Source organism: Nothoprocta perdicaria, unplaced genomic scaffold, assembly GCF_003342845.1.
Source record: "Nothoprocta perdicaria isolate Ctin4 unplaced genomic scaffold, notPer1 scaffold_61, whole genome shotgun sequence".
Taxonomy (NCBI): Eukaryota; Metazoa; Chordata; class Aves; order Tinamiformes; family Tinamidae; genus Nothoprocta; species Nothoprocta perdicaria.
The window spans coordinates 474,762-490,752 of NW_020455877.1; the positions used below are offsets into that span (position 1 = coordinate 474,762).

Sequence of the window (15,991 nt, forward strand, 5' to 3'; positions counted from 1 at the left end):
CACATCAGAAATATAAGCAGAAGAGAAAGTCAAATGTTAGAGTGGTTTCAGAAACATKGTGAAAGATGAGTTCTGAGGCATGTAAATTGAAAAAGGTAGAAACAATGGTGGAAGAATAGCATTGCAGATTAATAATAGAATATATTGGAAGGGAAGCTTCTCACTAAGAAAGATGCTATTGAAGATGAGCACGAAAGACTGAAAAAAAAGGGAGGGATGAGAGGAGAAAAATAGGTATGGGAACAGAAAAAAAAACAATGTATGAACAAAAAGCAAATTCTGGAGACCGTAGTGTGCCCAGATTTGGGTTTACACTGAAAATCTGCACTTTAGAAATCTTTAAGAAGCAACTGAGTAATCAGCATCTGCTAGCAAAGATATCTAACCACTTGAAAAATCAAAGATGGTATCAGACAGGCAGAACAGGGCTATAGTAGGCCAGGGATATATTCGGCTGAAAATTTCAGCTGCTTCTGAGTAGACCTGTTCAGGCRGCCAAACAGAAGCCTGGTCCCCACTGATCACCGATGCCCCAGTAAAGAAAAGTCAGAGAGACCAAAATTAAAAACCTACAGTTTCTGAAGCTAAAGGAAGCCAGGGGAGAGTGAAGGTGAAGGAGGAATTTGGAGTGGTATTGCAGGGTTCACAAAGTCCTAGATGACTAAATAATTATCTTTGATTCTCATCTGAACTTATAGCTAAAGCCATAAAATGTCAAGAGTGACCAAAGTCACAGTTACAGGCTCATTTTTCAACCGCAGTTGCACAAGAAAGTTTAGAATTACGATTTAGAATTTAGAATTGGAAGTTCCCCCCTCCAATTCCATATCCAGTTTTTCCTGCTCGCATGCTTTTACTTCCTCTTACGTCATTTTGCTTTTATCTAAGCTGATCTGGAAAGCAAAAATAAATGCATAGATAGATAGATAGATAGATAGATAGATAGATAGACAGACAGACAGACAGACAGATAAAATAGGACTAGCACCAGCTTTTGGTTCTTCCACTGGTCTCATTTTTGGTAATGCAGAATATCACTAAGGACATTTTGTTCCAACAAAATGGTTGCTTGTTCTGTGCAACCAGTGCAACCAAACAGTGCTATGTTCTTCAAAGAACTGGAGTGAGAGTGTAACGGCTGCAGCAACATCCAAGTTACTTAGGTCACGGGGGAACTGGCCCACTCTATTTAGACTAAACTTCAATTACACTTGATAGAAGTTTTGTTCAATAATGCACAATATTTTTTCCAATTTACTGTGAGGAACTAGAACTGCTGATTCCAGCACTCAGTGAGTAAGTACTGAAAAAAAAAAGAACATTTTCTTTTGTTTTTGTTTCTTGTTTAACAAAAAAAAAAAAAGAGAGAAAAAAGAAAAAAGAAATCCATTGACAGCAAAAGGAGCAGCTGGCTTCTGAACTTGAGGTTCCCGGCTGCCAAAGCCCAATTAAACTCCATGAAAGGACATTTTAGTAATGACATTTTCCCCTAAAACTGAGTTYTTATTTGTGCAACTTACCAGCATGTTGATCTTTTCTATCATCTACCTTGYTTCAGTGAAGGAACTAAAGGAAGTTAAAAGAAGAAAATAACTTTAGTAAAGATGAAAGTGTTTAAAATATTCAGGAAACAAATGTTTATTATTTTTGTTATTACTATAATAGCATAAAATAGGCGTCCCTGTGGCACTCAGAGACACATTATGCCAAGAAGCAGATCTTCCCTAAATCATTGACAGTCTAAACTGTTGAGTTGTTAAAATGGGAATAAGATGGCAAAAGGTCAGCATTATATCCCTTTTTAAAGATAGAAAATTAAATCACAGGGAGATTAAGTGWCAGGTCAAAGGTCACACAGAAGGCCAGTGGCAAAGCAGGAAAACTGGGAAGTTGTCTCTTCTAAGCTAACTGCAAGACTACCCTTCTTAGAATGTGAAAACAAATCAAGTAGACAAATATCATGTACTAATTGTGATGAAACATCATTATACTAGTAGTGCCTGGCTGCAGCAGCTCTCCTTTACACTGGACACCCTAGAGCAGTGTAGGAGAATCTACGGTGCCTTGGTGTTCAGGGTTGGAATAGTAGTATCAAAACAAGTTTCACTGAGAACAATCTGAATTTCCCTGTCTCATACAGAAATAGAGATTGTCCAGCCTTATTAAGACAGAAGTAAGATCCAGTCCAACAGGATCAACTTGGTTAAAACAAAACCACAATTACTCTTTATTTGTACTCACAGTCCCAAATCAAAAGCAAATTCAGAGAATTAGTCAATGATCAAGTTAATTGCAGCTTTTGAGACACATATTTCTATGTAAGTAGAAGGGACATTTGATTTAAGGGACACAGGACAGGACAGGGCAAGAAACAAACAGGTCATTTTCCCCTAGCTTCCCTTTCCTGAAGCTGCAGAGGCCTGCACCTGATCGGGCATTACAGTACATGCTATCGGAGAGCGTTCACAAGCCCCCTTGCTGGCTCCGGAGGCAGGAAGCTGCGCRTGTCTTGCCAAGGCCGAGCGAGAGAGCGGCAGTCAGAACAGATGCCTGGGCTCTGTTCGCCCTAAATGCCTCCAAGGACAGGGGCCGTCCGGAGAGTCACTCCAGGCTGCAACCCAGTCACCTGCAGTCACTTCTGTCACCTCACAGGCAGCACAGGGAAGTCCAGGTCAAAGCCAAGGTACATACTCGTGGTGTTTCAGCAGTACAGCAAGGCTCTGYCCTGGCAGCTTTCCCCGCAGGAGTGCACGGAGGAGCACGGTGCTYGGCTTCTAACCTCGGGCCAGCCTGGCCGGAGGAAAGGCATGTTTCAAGAGGGGAAGAGAAATAGCAGGGGCTCCTTCTCAAAGTCTTAACCCCTCTGTCTGGAGAGTTATGGCTGCCTTTGAAACTGCTCCTCATGCATCTATACTTAGCACTGGGGCAAGGAGCGCGCGCGCGCGCGCGCGCGCGTGTGTGTGTGTGTGTGTGTGTGTGTGTGTGTGTGTGTGTGAGTGCAAGGGGGCTGGGGCGGGCTCAGCTTCAGCCCCACGTCTCTCTCCTCCAGCCGTGTCCGACTCCACCACAGCTCCCCCGGCCTCCCGGCCCAGCTCATGGGCTTTCAGATGGGGGGGTGGAGGGAGTTTGTGTTTGTTTTCCTTGTTTTCCTTTTTTTTTTTTTTTTATTATTTGTTCCCCTCCCGCCCCCCCCCCCCTTCTCTAAACAGGAGATGTTCTTAGGACAGCGCCCAGGAGACTGGCTGGAATCAGATTTGGAGGGTGATGCACCACGACAGCTAAAAGTTGGATAGGGTTTCAGCAGCTCCTATATAAAGCAGGGGAGGACTTATGTCACCGCACTAATTAAATTCCATCTGGGTTGTTCCTCGGGGTGTTTTTGAGCCTGCCACCCAACTCGGGCAGGCAGAGAGGCCGCGGGGACAGCATGATGATGGACCTTTTTGAAACGGGCTCCTATTTCTTCTACTTGGACGGGGAGAATGGAGCCCTGCAGCAGCTGGAGATGGCAGAGGGCTCCCCCCTGTACCCAGGCAGCGATGGCACCTTGTCCCCCTGTCAGGACCAAATGCCGCCGGAGGCCGGCAGCGACAGCAGCGGAGAGGAGCATGTGCTGGCACCACCGGGACTACAGCCCCCTCACTGCCCCGGCCAGTGCTTGATCTGGGCTTGTAAAACCTGCAAGAGAAAGTCGGCCCCCACGGACAGGCGGAAAGCGGCCACGCTGCGGGAGAGGCGGCGGCTGAAGAAGATCAACGAGGCTTTCGAGGCTCTCAAAAGGCGGACTGTGGCGAACCCCAACCAGAGGCTGCCCAAGGTGGAGATCCTGCGGAGCGCCATCAGCTACATCGAGCGGCTGCAGGACCTCCTGCACCGCCTGGATCAGCAGGAGAACATGCAGGAGATCGGGGGCGACCCCTTCAGCTTCAGCCCCAAGCAGGGAAATGTAAGCGCTGCCGCCTGCTCCCTCCCGCCGCGCTGACATCCAGCCGCCCCTCACCCTCTCCCCGCGCCCTTAGCGCGGCCTGGCGCCGGCCCGGGCCGCCGGGCACCGAGCGGCGGCTCCTCGAGGCAAGCGCAGCCCTTCGGACCTCCAGCGGGCCGGGSAGCCGCCGGCCACCGCTCTAACCCGCGCTGTCTCCCCCTGTCTCTCCCTGCCCCCTTTCCCCTCCTCCCCCGACCCGACCCCAACCCTTACCCCAACCCCGCCGCCGTGTGTTTGCTTCAGATCCCCAGCTCAGACTTCCTGAGCACCTGCACCTCCGACTGGCAGAACGTTTCCGACCATTCCCGAGGGCTGGGAGTCAGTCCCAAAGAAGGTAACCGGCGCACGCGGTGAGGGCGGGCGGCGCGGCGAGCGCACGCCGACCCCCGCAAGGGCCCCCGAGCCCGCGGACGGCCGCCGAACCCGCTAACGGTTGCCGAACTGGTCGGCTAACAGCTTCCAACCCCCCTAACGGTCGCCGAGCTGGCCGACTAACGGTTTCCGAGCCCGCTGACAGCCGCCCAGACGGCTAACGGTCGCCGAACCCGCTAACGGTTGCTGAGACGGTCGGCTAACAGCTCCAAAATCCGCTAACGGTCGCCGAGCTGGCCGACTAACGGCTTCCGAGCTCGCCAACGGTCGCCGAGCTGGCCGGCTAACAGCTGCCGAGACCGCTAACGGCTGCCGAGACCGCTAACGGCTCCTGAGCCCAACGGTCGCCGAGCTGGCCGGCTAACGGCCATCAAGCCCGCTAACGGCTGCTGAGCCCGCTAACGGATCCTGAGCCCACTAACGGTCGCCGAGCTGGCCGGCTAACGGCCGCCGAGCCCGCTAACGGCTCTCGAGCCCGCGCGCCGTCTCGTTGCTGCCGCGGTCAGAGGCCCTCACGGCGGCCTCGCTCCCTCACGCTGCGGCACTCCCGGCCAGGAGAAGCCGTTTGGTCTCTAATCTCTATTTTCTGTAATTTCCCACTTAAGCAGGGGCCTCCATCGTCGAGTCGTCGGCTTCCAGCAGCCTTCGCTGTCTTTCTTCCATAGTGGACAGTATCTCTTCGGAAGAGCCCAAACTACCCAGCGTGGAGGAAGTAGTGGAGAAATAAATCCAGTCTCTCTGGTAGTATATTTAACAGAGATGGAACCCCCCTCTTCCCTCCATCTCCCCTACAGCCTAAATTAACGAATTAAATTAATACAGAGAAAAGCCCAGGCAGGGGCCTTGCTAAGGGTCGAGTCAAGGCACACTTTCCCGAATGAAAATGGCCCTCGACGACTCGAACCATAAAGACTTTCCTCTCTTTGCCTTTTTATTTTTCTCTGGGTTTTGTTTTCTTTAAGCTGCGTTGCATAGACCACTTTTTTTTTTCCTTTTCTTTTTTAATACTTACTCGTGTACCAGTGATCCACTTTGTCCGATTCTCACCAAAAAGTTCATTCCTGTCTGAGTGAAGCTGTTGGTTGCATTTCATGTTATTCGTATTTAAAGTGTTCCCGACCTGTTTCTTTCTCTTTTTTTTTTCTTGTAAATAATTTCACTACTGTCGTTTCTTTTTTCTTTCTTTTTTTTTTTTTTTTTTTTTTTTTGTAAACATGACAAATATATATTTAAATGGTGAACTGTGATACTGTATATAAGAACAGACGGATGTCTCGGATTGTAAAAATAAAGTTCTTTGTGTTACAGAGTTTCTCCCCGCTCCTTCCCCTCCTCCCTTCGCAACTAAACCATAGCCCGACCCTGGAAGCCAAAATCTGCGAGACGGAGCCGCGAAGACCCAGCCCGCAGCGTCTGCCCTTGCCTAGGGGCGCTCCGCGGCGTTACTGTCCTTGGGGGACAAAGCCCCTGGGGGGCTTTGTTTCTTTTGGGCTTTGTTTTGTTTTCTTTTTTTGTTGYTTCTGCCCGTGGAAGCAGGGCGTTTGGGGCTGCCTTTTCTCGCCTCTCGCTGCCGGCCAGTGCCCGGCCTGCTGTGTGTTTGCATGTGCCTTGCCTGCGGGAGCCGCACACGCCGCGGGGAAGCCCGCGCAGCCCCAGGGGCGTCTCGGCCTGCGCGTTTTCCTTCACCGCCGGCCCTGCGGAGCGCCCAGCGCCCCTCACCCTCTCCTCTGGGCGCCGGGGCCGTGAGCGCGGCCCCAAGTGCGGCGCAATTTATAGCCCCGCCGCGGCCCGGAGGCCTCCGCGGTCACTCCCCCGGGCTCCCGCGGGGCGCAGCGGGGCGCTCGGCGAGGAGGGGGTTAAGCGGCCGCCGCGGGTGGCGGCGCGGGCAGCGACGGCGACGTGCGGGGCGTCCCGCGCCGCGAGGGGAAAACGGGAGAACGCGGGCTGCGCCGGGCGGCGCGGAGACGCGGCGGCCCCGGCGCTCGGCCTCAGCCCGCTTAACGGGCTAAGAAAACCGTTAACGGTTTCTGAGCGGCCGGGGACCCCGGGGCAGTGCCGGGGCGGCGAGCGCGGCCGGCGGGGGCTGCTCCGAGCGGCGGGGGCTGCTCCGAGCAGCGGGGGCCGCTCCGAGCAGCGGGGGCCCCGCGCCCGGCGCCCCCCGAAGGACCTGCCGCGCGGGCAATTAGCGCCGTGGCCTTTCCTATTAACAACGATAATCTTTACCTAAGCCGCAAGCCAAAGCAAACAGGGCCCTGCAACCGCCAAATCAAAGGGTAATAACTGCCGAAGGACAAGAGGGCTGTGATTTAATCAACTCTTTTTATTTATTTATTTTTCCAGAGGGGCCACGAGCAAAGTTACCAACTTTTCCCGATTCCCTCCCCGCTCCCCCTTTTCTCCGCAGCTCCTTTAAGGTGGAACCCGACGGGAGCCACCTGCGCGCCGCGGCCACCGGGCACCTGCGCGGCCTCGCCGTTTAAAGGCCCTCGCTATTATTATTATTATTACTAATCATTGTTAATTATTGCTGCTTTGCATTTGCCTCTCTAAAGCTGCCTGCAAAGCGCACAGGGAGGTGGGCAGCTGGAGCAGACCCAGCTTATTTTCCGACGACGAGCTCTAGGACTATTTCCACGGAGAGGAGAAGGAGAGGAGAAGGAGAGGAGAAGGAGAGGAGAAGGAGAGGAGANGGAGAGGAGAAGGAGAGGAGAAGGAGAGGAGAAGGAGAGGAGAAGGAGAGGAGAGTCCCTACTTGGGTCACTGTGGGGGGAAAACGCACACGATTTTTCTAGGGCTTTCCCCTCTCTTTGGAAAATACAGTAAACATAAATAAATTAAGAGGCGGTTTCCAGACACGGCAGAAGCAGGGCGGGAAGGGCTCGTCTAAACGGACCATGTGCTGGCCAAGACGCACCTAAGGCTGCAGCAACTAGCGGCTTTTCCCTAGTCTCACGGCAGCCCGTAAATAAACAAACAAACACCCACCCCGCTCCCAGCCGCGCCGCTTTGCTCTCGCCCGGGAGCCGCAGGCCGGGCCGGCGGGGCCGATGCAGCCCGGCGGGGACCCGTGTGTTCGCCCAGGGGCTCCCGCTTCCCGGCGCGCCCCGTTCGCGCCGTTCGCAGCGTTCGCGCCGCTCCCGTGCCGTTGGCCGCCGTCCGGGGCAGCGCCGGGGCCCCGACCCTCGAGGGTCCGGCAGCCTCGTTAGCTGCCCTTGCGGCTCGCGTTTGGGCTCCTGTCTGGCCCGGAGGGGACACTAATTACAGCGGGTTCCTGCCCCGAGTGACAGGCGGGTTCCAGCCCGTTGGTTTTGTTTTTCTTCTTCTTTCTTTTTTTTTTTTTTTTTTTTTTTTTTTTTTTTTAGAGGGGGGCACGTTTCTCAGCACCCCCATCCCCTCAGGATGAGCAGTTAGGGCTCTGCACGCAAGAGGAGCGGAGCGGGGGCAGCGGCGCTTGAAGAAAGACGCGTTTTCCCCGCGAAAAAACGCGCAGAGCCGAGAGCGGGACCGCTCCGGGCGGCGCCGAGGAGCAGCCGGGCAGGAGGCCACGCTCCGGCCGCCTCCTTGGTAGGGAAAACTGGGGAAGCTGCCCCGTCCTGCGACCCGGCTGGAACTCCAACCTGCTCCTCAAGACAAGCACCTTCCAAGCGGAGCTTTGGAGGCTCGGCGCCTCCGCCGCCTTGCTGTAATTCATTTCCCAGGCCCAGGTCGCTGCAGCCGGGCTCGCCGTCTCCCCGCTCGCCTTAGCTCCGCAGCATGATTTCATTCGCAGGTACCGAGAGGTCGCCTTTGCCCCCTCGTCATGTTTCCCTGCGCTACAAAAGCCACCTGGGTGAAACCGAAGGCTTCCCGCGCGCTACCAAATGCCTGTTAAATGGCTTCATTACCGCTAATGACCCCTGCACGGGGGCTCGGCCGCGCAGCTTTTGTCCCGGGCGCTTGTGTAAAGTTACTTAGGGGCTGCGGGGGTAGAAACTTTACACTTGCAGGAGGGCTTTGCTGCGCCGGCAGCTGGGACGCATCTGTAACGGTGCGAGCAGAAAATCGGGCAGCCCGGCCCGCTGCCCCCCGAGCAGCGGCGGCTCCCACGGGAGGGGCAGCGGCGCCAAGGGGCGCGTCCGGCACCAARCACGCACCTTCTGCCTCTTATTTACTTGTTTGTGAGTACCCTTCCGTGCGGCCCTGGCCGAGGGCTCTAACACTTGAACTCATTCTCCTCCCCGCTGCCGCCACCCTCTGCGACACCCGTTTGTGCCGTCCAGCCCAAACGTGTGAGGGCAAAACTGGGAGTGCGGGACAAAACACCCCCTAGGATAAAACGAAATCCATCGGGGCTGAGAGGAGGGATAAAGGGGCCCCAGCAGGGACCCCCCCTGCGGCAGGGGACACGGTGTCAACCGAACCAGGGCAGAGCCAGGGGGAAATTCCCCCCCTCGCTCGGTGCGAGCCCCGGGCCCGTGGGGAGCAGCCGGGCCCTGCGAGCGGCGCCCGGGAGCAAATTGTGGCCGGGGGGCCCGCAGGGGGCCTGCCCAGGCCCCCCCCCCGCGGGGGATGCGGTGGGATACGCGCCTGGCGGGAGCGGCCTCCCTTAACGGGATATATAAGGGCCCCGCTGCGGGCTCGCGGCCGCTCCGGCGCGGCCCGGACACGTCGCCCCGAGGGCAGGTCCCGCGCGGCCGCCCCGCGCCATGGAGGCCGTGGAGGCCATGGAGGCCGTGCAGAGCTGCCGCTTCTCCCCGAGCGAGCTCTTCTACGACAGCTCCTGCCTCTCGTCCCCGGAGGGCGACTTCGCCGAGGACGTGGCGGCGCGGGCCGCGGGCGCCCGCGAGGAAGAGGAGGAGGATGAGGAGGAGGACGAGGAGCACGTGCGGGCGCCCCGCGGGCACCGCCAGGCCGGGCCCTGCCTGCTGTGGGCCTGCAAGGCCTGCAAGAGGCGGCCCTCGAGCACGGACCGCCGGCGGGCGGCCACCATGCGGGAGCGGCGCCGCCTCAAGAAGGTCAACCAGGCCTTYGAGACGCTCAAGCGCTGCACGGCGGCCAACCCCAGCCAGCGGCTGCCCAAGGTGGAGATCCTGCGCAGCGCCATCCGCTACATCGAGAGCCTCCAGGAGCTGCTGCGCCAGCAGGTGCAGAGCTACTACGAGCTGCCGGGGCAGAGCTGCTCCGAGCCCGCCAGCCCCGCCTCGAGCTGCTCGGACACGGTGAGCGGCCGCGCGCGGCGGGACGGGCACGGCGCCGGGCACGGGGCCGGACGGCGCCGCTCGGACGGCGCCCGGGCCCTATGGCAGGGTGCCGGGGGGCAGCGCCCGGGGGCTCCCCCTCCTCGCGCAGCGCCGTGCGGGGCGCAGGGGAGCCGGGCCCGCGACCCCCGCTCCGCTCCGCGCCGGGGCTGCGCGGGGCGCCCCTCACCGCGCCCGCTCTCTTGCAGGCTGCCTGCGGCAGCAGCCCCGGCTGGCCCGCGGCAGGCGGCAGCCTGGGCGCGCTCTGTTGCCCCGCGGCGGCGCACGGTAAGAGCGGAGACCCCTTCCCCTCCCCGCGGCGCGCCCCGCGCCCGCTGCAACGCGCCGTCCCGCCCGCGCGCAGGCCACGCGCCGGAGCCGAGCGGCGCCCTCTCCAGCCTCGACTGCCTCTCCAGCATCGTGGAGCGCCTCTCGCCGCCGCTGCCCCCGGGCGCCGCCGCCTCCCCCGCGCCCGCGCACGGCCCGGGCACGCCCGCCACGCCGCCGCCRCCGCCACGGACCTACCAGGCGCTATGAGGGGCCCGGGGGGGCGGCAGCCGCTGCCCGCCCCCCGGCCCTGGCTCCCCTGCGAGCGCCGCCCGGGGCCGCCCCGTCGGGGCCCCCGCCGCCAATAAAACCTCTTGCAACAGAGCAGCTTGGCCGGGTGGTTCTTTAAGGCCGGGCCCGGCCCCGCGCGTCGCTCCGAGGCCGGGCCCCGTCACGGGCCGTGCAGCGACGTGGGGACTGCGGGGCCGTCGCTCCCACCACGAGTGGGGCTTAGCGGGGGCTGCGCTCCGAGGGGCAGGAATTGGCAGCTTCTCCCCTCCCTCCTCCCCGAGGCCGTGGGCAGTTTCTCTGATGCTTGGGGGAGTAAGCACGGTGTCCTGACACCTTTCTCTTTSCTTTCTTTATTTCCTGGCAAAGCCCTCGTTGTGCTCGGGGGGCTCGCACGAGGACTGAGCGGGCGCTTGGAGATTCRGCCCCAAATTCGCGTGGTGGCTCTGCAGCGTCGTGGGGCCCCGCGCGGCCGCTCCGCAGGGGAATTCTGCTCTCTCGGAGATAAATTTAGCGGAGCTGGTAAGAACCGACCGCAACCTCCTYTGGCGCAACGGGCAATGTGCATTTCCCAATGTTCAAAAGCAGTATTGAGGAATGTGGTCCTGATGTCTTTGATCCCCACCGACTGGCATGAAAACTTGTGACTCATCCTGTAATATTTGCAGTCACACATGCCCAGAAATAGCCAGGTGGAGCCTTCGTGAGTTTCAGAGGTAACAAATATTTCCTTCCAGGCACTACTAGCTCTAGCTCTTACTACCATAAAAAATTTCCAGTCCTTTCTACTTCTCYAGTTGTCATGCAAAGCTTCTCTAGCCCCCATCAAAGCGCTGAGAGGGAGAGATGGTTCCTTGGGGCAGCTGGGAACGTCTCCCATGCCCAGCACTCCAGGTGGGAAGGGATCTGCGCTTCGCTGGCATGGGAGAAGGCTGGATTTKCGGTTGGTGTTTGTGGCGTTGGCTGCGGGTGCTGGAAGCAGCATTTCCCCCAGGGCACCTTCCCCGTCTCCCGCATGGCTGCGTYGCTGTGGGGGTCTCCCTATTCCCGGGCTGCTCGCTCTCATGCAGCCCCCTGTGCGGCACAGAGCACTTGGGGTGGTGGCTCGGGAAGAGCCAAGGTTCCGCCGCGTCCTGGCCGGCACGGCCTCCGGAGCGTGCGGAGCAGCACTGCCGGTCACATGCCGGTAACCGACACCTCTCTGGCGCTTGCAGACCTTCCAGGAGCTGCAAAAAGGTCAGTAGTTTCGGGAAGCMCCTTTTCTGAGCACAAGGAGTGAGTGGAAGGGTCCGGTGTGTGGGATCCTGTTCGTAGCTGCCGCAGCCACGCGAGGCAGGATTGCCACCTCAGGGTCATGTTTTTACCATCCGGCTCTTGTATTCCAGGACAACCAGCTCTTAATTGGAGGATATCTGTAAGGAAAGCTCCCATGAACCAGAATGTGCTGCAATCTGTGGAGACTTGGAATGAAGAAGTGGAAGGCTGCTTACGGACACACACAAACCCCCTCTAGCCTGTGGAGTAGGAAGAACCAAGTATAAAGTCAGGGCTATTGTGGGAGACAGGCTGTTGTGGTCAGATTTTGCCTATTCAGAAAGAATCAGTGGTACCCAAAATGAGGCCTTGGCCTCTGGGTAAATCACATTCTGTTAAAGAGGGCTGTGCTGTACAGCTGTGCAAGAGGTCTAGATGATGGTCTAGAAAACRGAGCTCCATCTCTCCTGATCCCTTGGCTTAGGGATCTTGCGCATTGGTGGGTGCGTGAAGTGGTGCCTCACAGCGTCAGATCAACGTGACACAGACCATGCTCCCTTGGCCTGACGTTTCCTGTCACTCATTCACTGCAGGGAAGAGCATAATTCCCTGCAATCTTAAAAACAAAATCCATATTGCATTTCAATTCAACTTTTGAAAAAGGTACTTCCTTAGCTTATRCTCTGAATGAAAGAAGCAGCTGCACTTATTATTCTGAGCCTCTTTTATCTTTAAAAGAGCCTATTTTATCTTTCATTAAGAAGCCAGGCAGAAATCTGCAGTGAAATAAATTCTTCAGTCTTGCATCGAAAGGTCCACTGGCGGTCACAAAACCAACACAGGAGCCTAGCAAAAACCTCCTAAATATAGTGTCAGGAAAATATCTTCTCAAGGAAGAAAGAGACCTAATACTTTCTGGAGCTGTGTTGCTGTTGTTAGAAAATATGCAAAGCTGGACTTTAGGCTAAAAGTCCTAGGAAATCCTGTCTTGAAGGGCCGGTATTTCCTTACTCCCTTTTCTTTATGGGAAAAAAACAAACAAACAATCCAGAAAACAAACACAGAACCCCCACCATATATTATTCATGTAGACAACAGATTAACCTTTGTCTTCCATCAGGAACAGTCATTTCTGCTGTTTGCAAAACATGTACCTAGGCACAGCTCAGATTGCCGACTGTGTTTTGGGGCTAACTCGGGGTTTCCTCCCTGGCTGCTCCGCGGGGTCTCAGGACACAGCCCCGCCGCTGGGGAGGCAGCCTCACAGCCGGCCACAGCTGGCGCCGGGAGCGCGGCCGGAGGAGAGGAGCTCAAGGAGAACACGGAGCGTTTTTCATTTACGTTTTCCCTCAGGCTGCTGATCCTGGGCTGGGGCCACTGTGCCGCGCCCCTCTCCCCATTCAGTCTGAGGGATGCAACCATCCATGGGCTACGGGCAGGGAATCCTCCTCGTGCTCACCCCATGGGCAGATGTTTCCTAAAGTCGGCAGCTCCCCCTTTTCCTACCTGAGGTGCCCTCGGGCCTCCCACCAGGCCCACTAACCTCCCAGGATGCTGGCCTAAAGCTCCTTTAGTTTCTGCTGCACAGAGGGACCATCCAGCTGTGGTGTGGGGGTCCCTCAGAATCATAGAATCATTATGGTTGGAAAAGACCTTCAATATCATCCTATCAACATCTATCAATTCTATCAATATACCTTCAATATCAAGACCATCGAGTTCAAACTTCTGCACTGACCTACAAAGGCATCACGTGGCTGTGCAGGAAGACAGAGTGCTTGGCATGACAGATGGGGCAGGCAGGCTGGTGACAGAGCAGGGGGGTAGCTCTGTGGCTGCATTAAATCAAGTGCTCCTGAGTTTGGGGCTCACTGAGAGGCCTTCCAAGTTGGTGCAGGAACAGGGGAAGACGGATCCCATTAAGAGCCTGCAAAGGAGCAGCTCCCGCAAGTCTCCCTTGCCAGATGCCATCACTCTCTATTTCTCCAGGCTTTTTATTTTCTGTTAATATAAGCTCCCAAACCCCTTTGGTTTTCTGATCTAAACATTCCTAAGGAATTTATGGTAAGAGAAAAGTTCTACAAAGGAGCCCTTGAAGCTTTGCCTCTGATTTTTGTGTCTAAGCGCCCAACCCCTATTGACTGCAGTGGGTGTCTGACCCAGCAGAGCCTGGCTGCAGCATGRAAGTCAAGACAAGATGCTCATTATTCATCCTAAAGAGCCAACGGGATTGAATCAAGGGATTGAATCAAGGCCCTTGCTTTTCATTGTTTGCTTGCACACTAATTTGTGAAATATATAATGGAGAAAACCCCCTCCTCCAAATTTACAACTYGCCTGGGGGCTTGTGGCAACTACCTCGATAGACAACAGAGATGAAGGCCAAAAGCCTTCCTCAAGTAATTGAGTTGTGTTGGTGACTTGGGAAAGTGGCTTCGAGAAGAGCCCGGAGAGGGGCTGGAGTAGAGCCCGCCATTCCCTGGTGGGTCTTTGCGCTGGTCCTCAGTCCTCTGGCTCTCTCCTTGGATATTTTGGGGTAACAGCCGCTTGTCAGCTGGAGCAGACYGCCAGGCCCTGTGGTTCTGGTGTTTCCTTAAAGCTGTGCCATGAACTGGGAGCTCCCTTTGGAAGCTGCTGCAGGAGAGAGGCCCTTCCTACAGGAGGGCCCATGTCCTGCTGCTGTGTGTGGGGATGCTCAGTGCCCTCGGGGATAAAGGAATTGTGACTCCCAGAAATGTCTGGTGCCCAGAGAAGAGGAGCAGCCACATGAGCACGGGCAGGCAGCCGTGTCCCGCCTGAAACACACATTTTTTCACAGTGTACAGATTTCTCACATTTACCGCTGGGGTGAAATACAAAAGTGACCGACCTTTCAAATGCGAAACTCATTATGTCTAAACATCCTAGTAAGTGGGACAGAGAAACTTCGCTTAGAGAAGTGCTCCCGAAACTGCTCCACGGGGTCCCTGGATAGCCTCTCCCTCCCACACCCCATGTCTGCCCTTGCACCCTGTGAATCCCCTCCAGCCGCCCRCCCTTCCTCACTCTTCCTCACTTGCTCGACTGCTTCCTTTCTCCACTAGAGAATTCCCAGCCCCGGCTTTGTTCCCCTCATCCCGTAGAATCCCAATCCTGCTCCCTCCTCACAGCTTGGGCGGGTGCCTGCCGAGGGCCTGGCAGAGGGGCTGCTGCTCTGAAAGCTGCTCCGTTCGAAGGCAGAACCAACCTGTTCTCCTTCTAATCTGTGAAATGGCTTCGCAGCAGAACAGAGAGACCAGGGAGTTACGAACTGGGGAAGAAAAACGTAGAAGAAAAAAAAAAATCTGTGCACTCACTCATTTAAAATTCATACTCAGGTTGCAAATGTTTATTCTGCAGTTTGCAGTGCCAGCTTTTCATGGCTAAATTGCACACATGCCATTTACTATGGAAGATGAGGACTATGAGAACAAGTTTCTGTGCTTTGGTGTATGGTCTTGCTTTAATACCTCATTTCAGCAATACCGAGCTTCCTTCTATTCCTGTTTACAGAATCTTTAGTCCTCTGTTCTGTACTGCTTTTGTTCTCCTTTCCTTTTTCTATCTGTAAACAACTTTTACTGTTTCTAAGCAAAGAATTTGGTTACATGAAAAAGTTTTGAATGACAAAATGTGTGGAAAGAAATCTTTATCTTTGTGCAAACTTTCTTTTAATCAGAAATGGTATCTATGAAGTACAGCTAGGCAACTAAGGTTATTCCTAATGCAAGCCCAGTGAACCCCCTGGAGTCTCACCAGGAACAGATTTGGGCCAGAAGGCCTAGAATACAATTACAATATATTCATTTTCTCATGCCTCGGAAACTGGTCTGTTTATGTGCCAAGCTGTAAAGCGATATTCATGATGAGTGAAGCCTGAACAACGTTAAAATATCCAGATCCTCTGCTCCAAATCCTCTGGTATCTGAAACTGGTCCTTTGGGGAGGAGGAGGAGGCTGCCCCTGCTCAGGGTGACCGAGGGCAGGGGCCGAGTCAGGCTCAGTCCCACGACCGCTGCGGCTCAGGCTGTGCTTAAAGCGCTGCCCAAGTCCCGCCGTTCTGGAGCGCCTCCCAGAACAGCTACCCTTGCTGTTCCTGTGGCCGCAGCCTCCTGGCTCGGAAATCCTGAGAAGCTGCTGCACTACCTCTCCCAAAAATCCACTTTGAAAGGATGCTTTTTGTTTTTTTTTAATTRAAAGTGCTGTGGAAAATTGCTTTTTTTTTGCAATTATAATGGAATGGTGGTTCACAGAGCTTGCAGCTTGCAGGAGGGCCAGGGCTCTGGGTCTGTTCACACGCTATGGAATACCAAGGAAAATCACGTTTTCTGTTTTCTTTGGCCATGATTTCCAGAAGCAGGAGCATGACACTAAACTTACCTATAGCTGCACTGATTCTTCGTCCATCTTGACCATAACCTGCCTCCACTGAACACCAGGATAGAGGCGAAGGGCAAGGAATTATTGATAGTCTCTTGTTCTCTAGCCTGGAAAAGGTTGTTCATTTGAAGAGTTAAGAAAAAAGGTGCATAGTCAGAGAGGAAATTTTACTGACATCTGACAAATCCATTCACTTTTTTTTTTTTTTTTT

The 15,991-nt window shown here is 55.3% G+C and overlaps 2 protein-coding genes across 2 annotated transcripts in view; both read left to right on the forward strand.

Annotated features, from left to right (window-relative positions):
• The first annotated feature begins 3,425 nt into the window (after window positions 1–3,425).
• MYF6 (myogenic factor 6) lies at window positions 3,426–5,084 on the forward strand. Its single transcript, XM_026049736.1, has 3 exons — window positions 3,426–3,946; window positions 4,229–4,319; window positions 4,966–5,084. Exons 1-3 carry the CDS (start codon window positions 3,428–3,430, stop codon window positions 5,082–5,084), a joined length of 729 nt encoding a protein of 242 aa, XP_025905521.1. The 5' UTR covers window positions 3,426–3,427.
• A 3,976-nt stretch (window positions 5,085–9,060) lies between these two features.
• The window catches only part of MYF5 (myogenic factor 5), a 9,564-nt gene continuing 2,633 nt past the window's right edge, over window positions 9,061–15,991 (forward strand). The window contains exon 1 of the mRNA XM_026049741.1: window positions 9,061–9,555. Coding sequence (XP_025905526.1) covers window positions 9,061–9,555 — 495 coding nt within the window. The remainder of the gene's footprint in view (window positions 9,556–15,991) is intronic.

Excerpts from the sequence above, each read along its gene's own strand:
- MYF6 (XM_026049736.1), top strand. The coding sequence starts at position 3,428 with ATGATGATGGACCTTTTTGAAACGGGCTCCTATTTCTTCTACTTGGAC. Across the intron at positions 3,947-4,228 it reads TCAGCCCCAAGCAGGGAAAT|ATCCCCAGCTCAGACTTCCT; the intron begins GTAAGCGCTGCC and ends TGTTTGCTTCAG. Across the intron at positions 4,320-4,965 it reads GGGAGTCAGTCCCAAAGAAG|GGGCCTCCATCGTCGAGTCG; the intron begins GTAACCGGCGCA and ends CCACTTAAGCAG.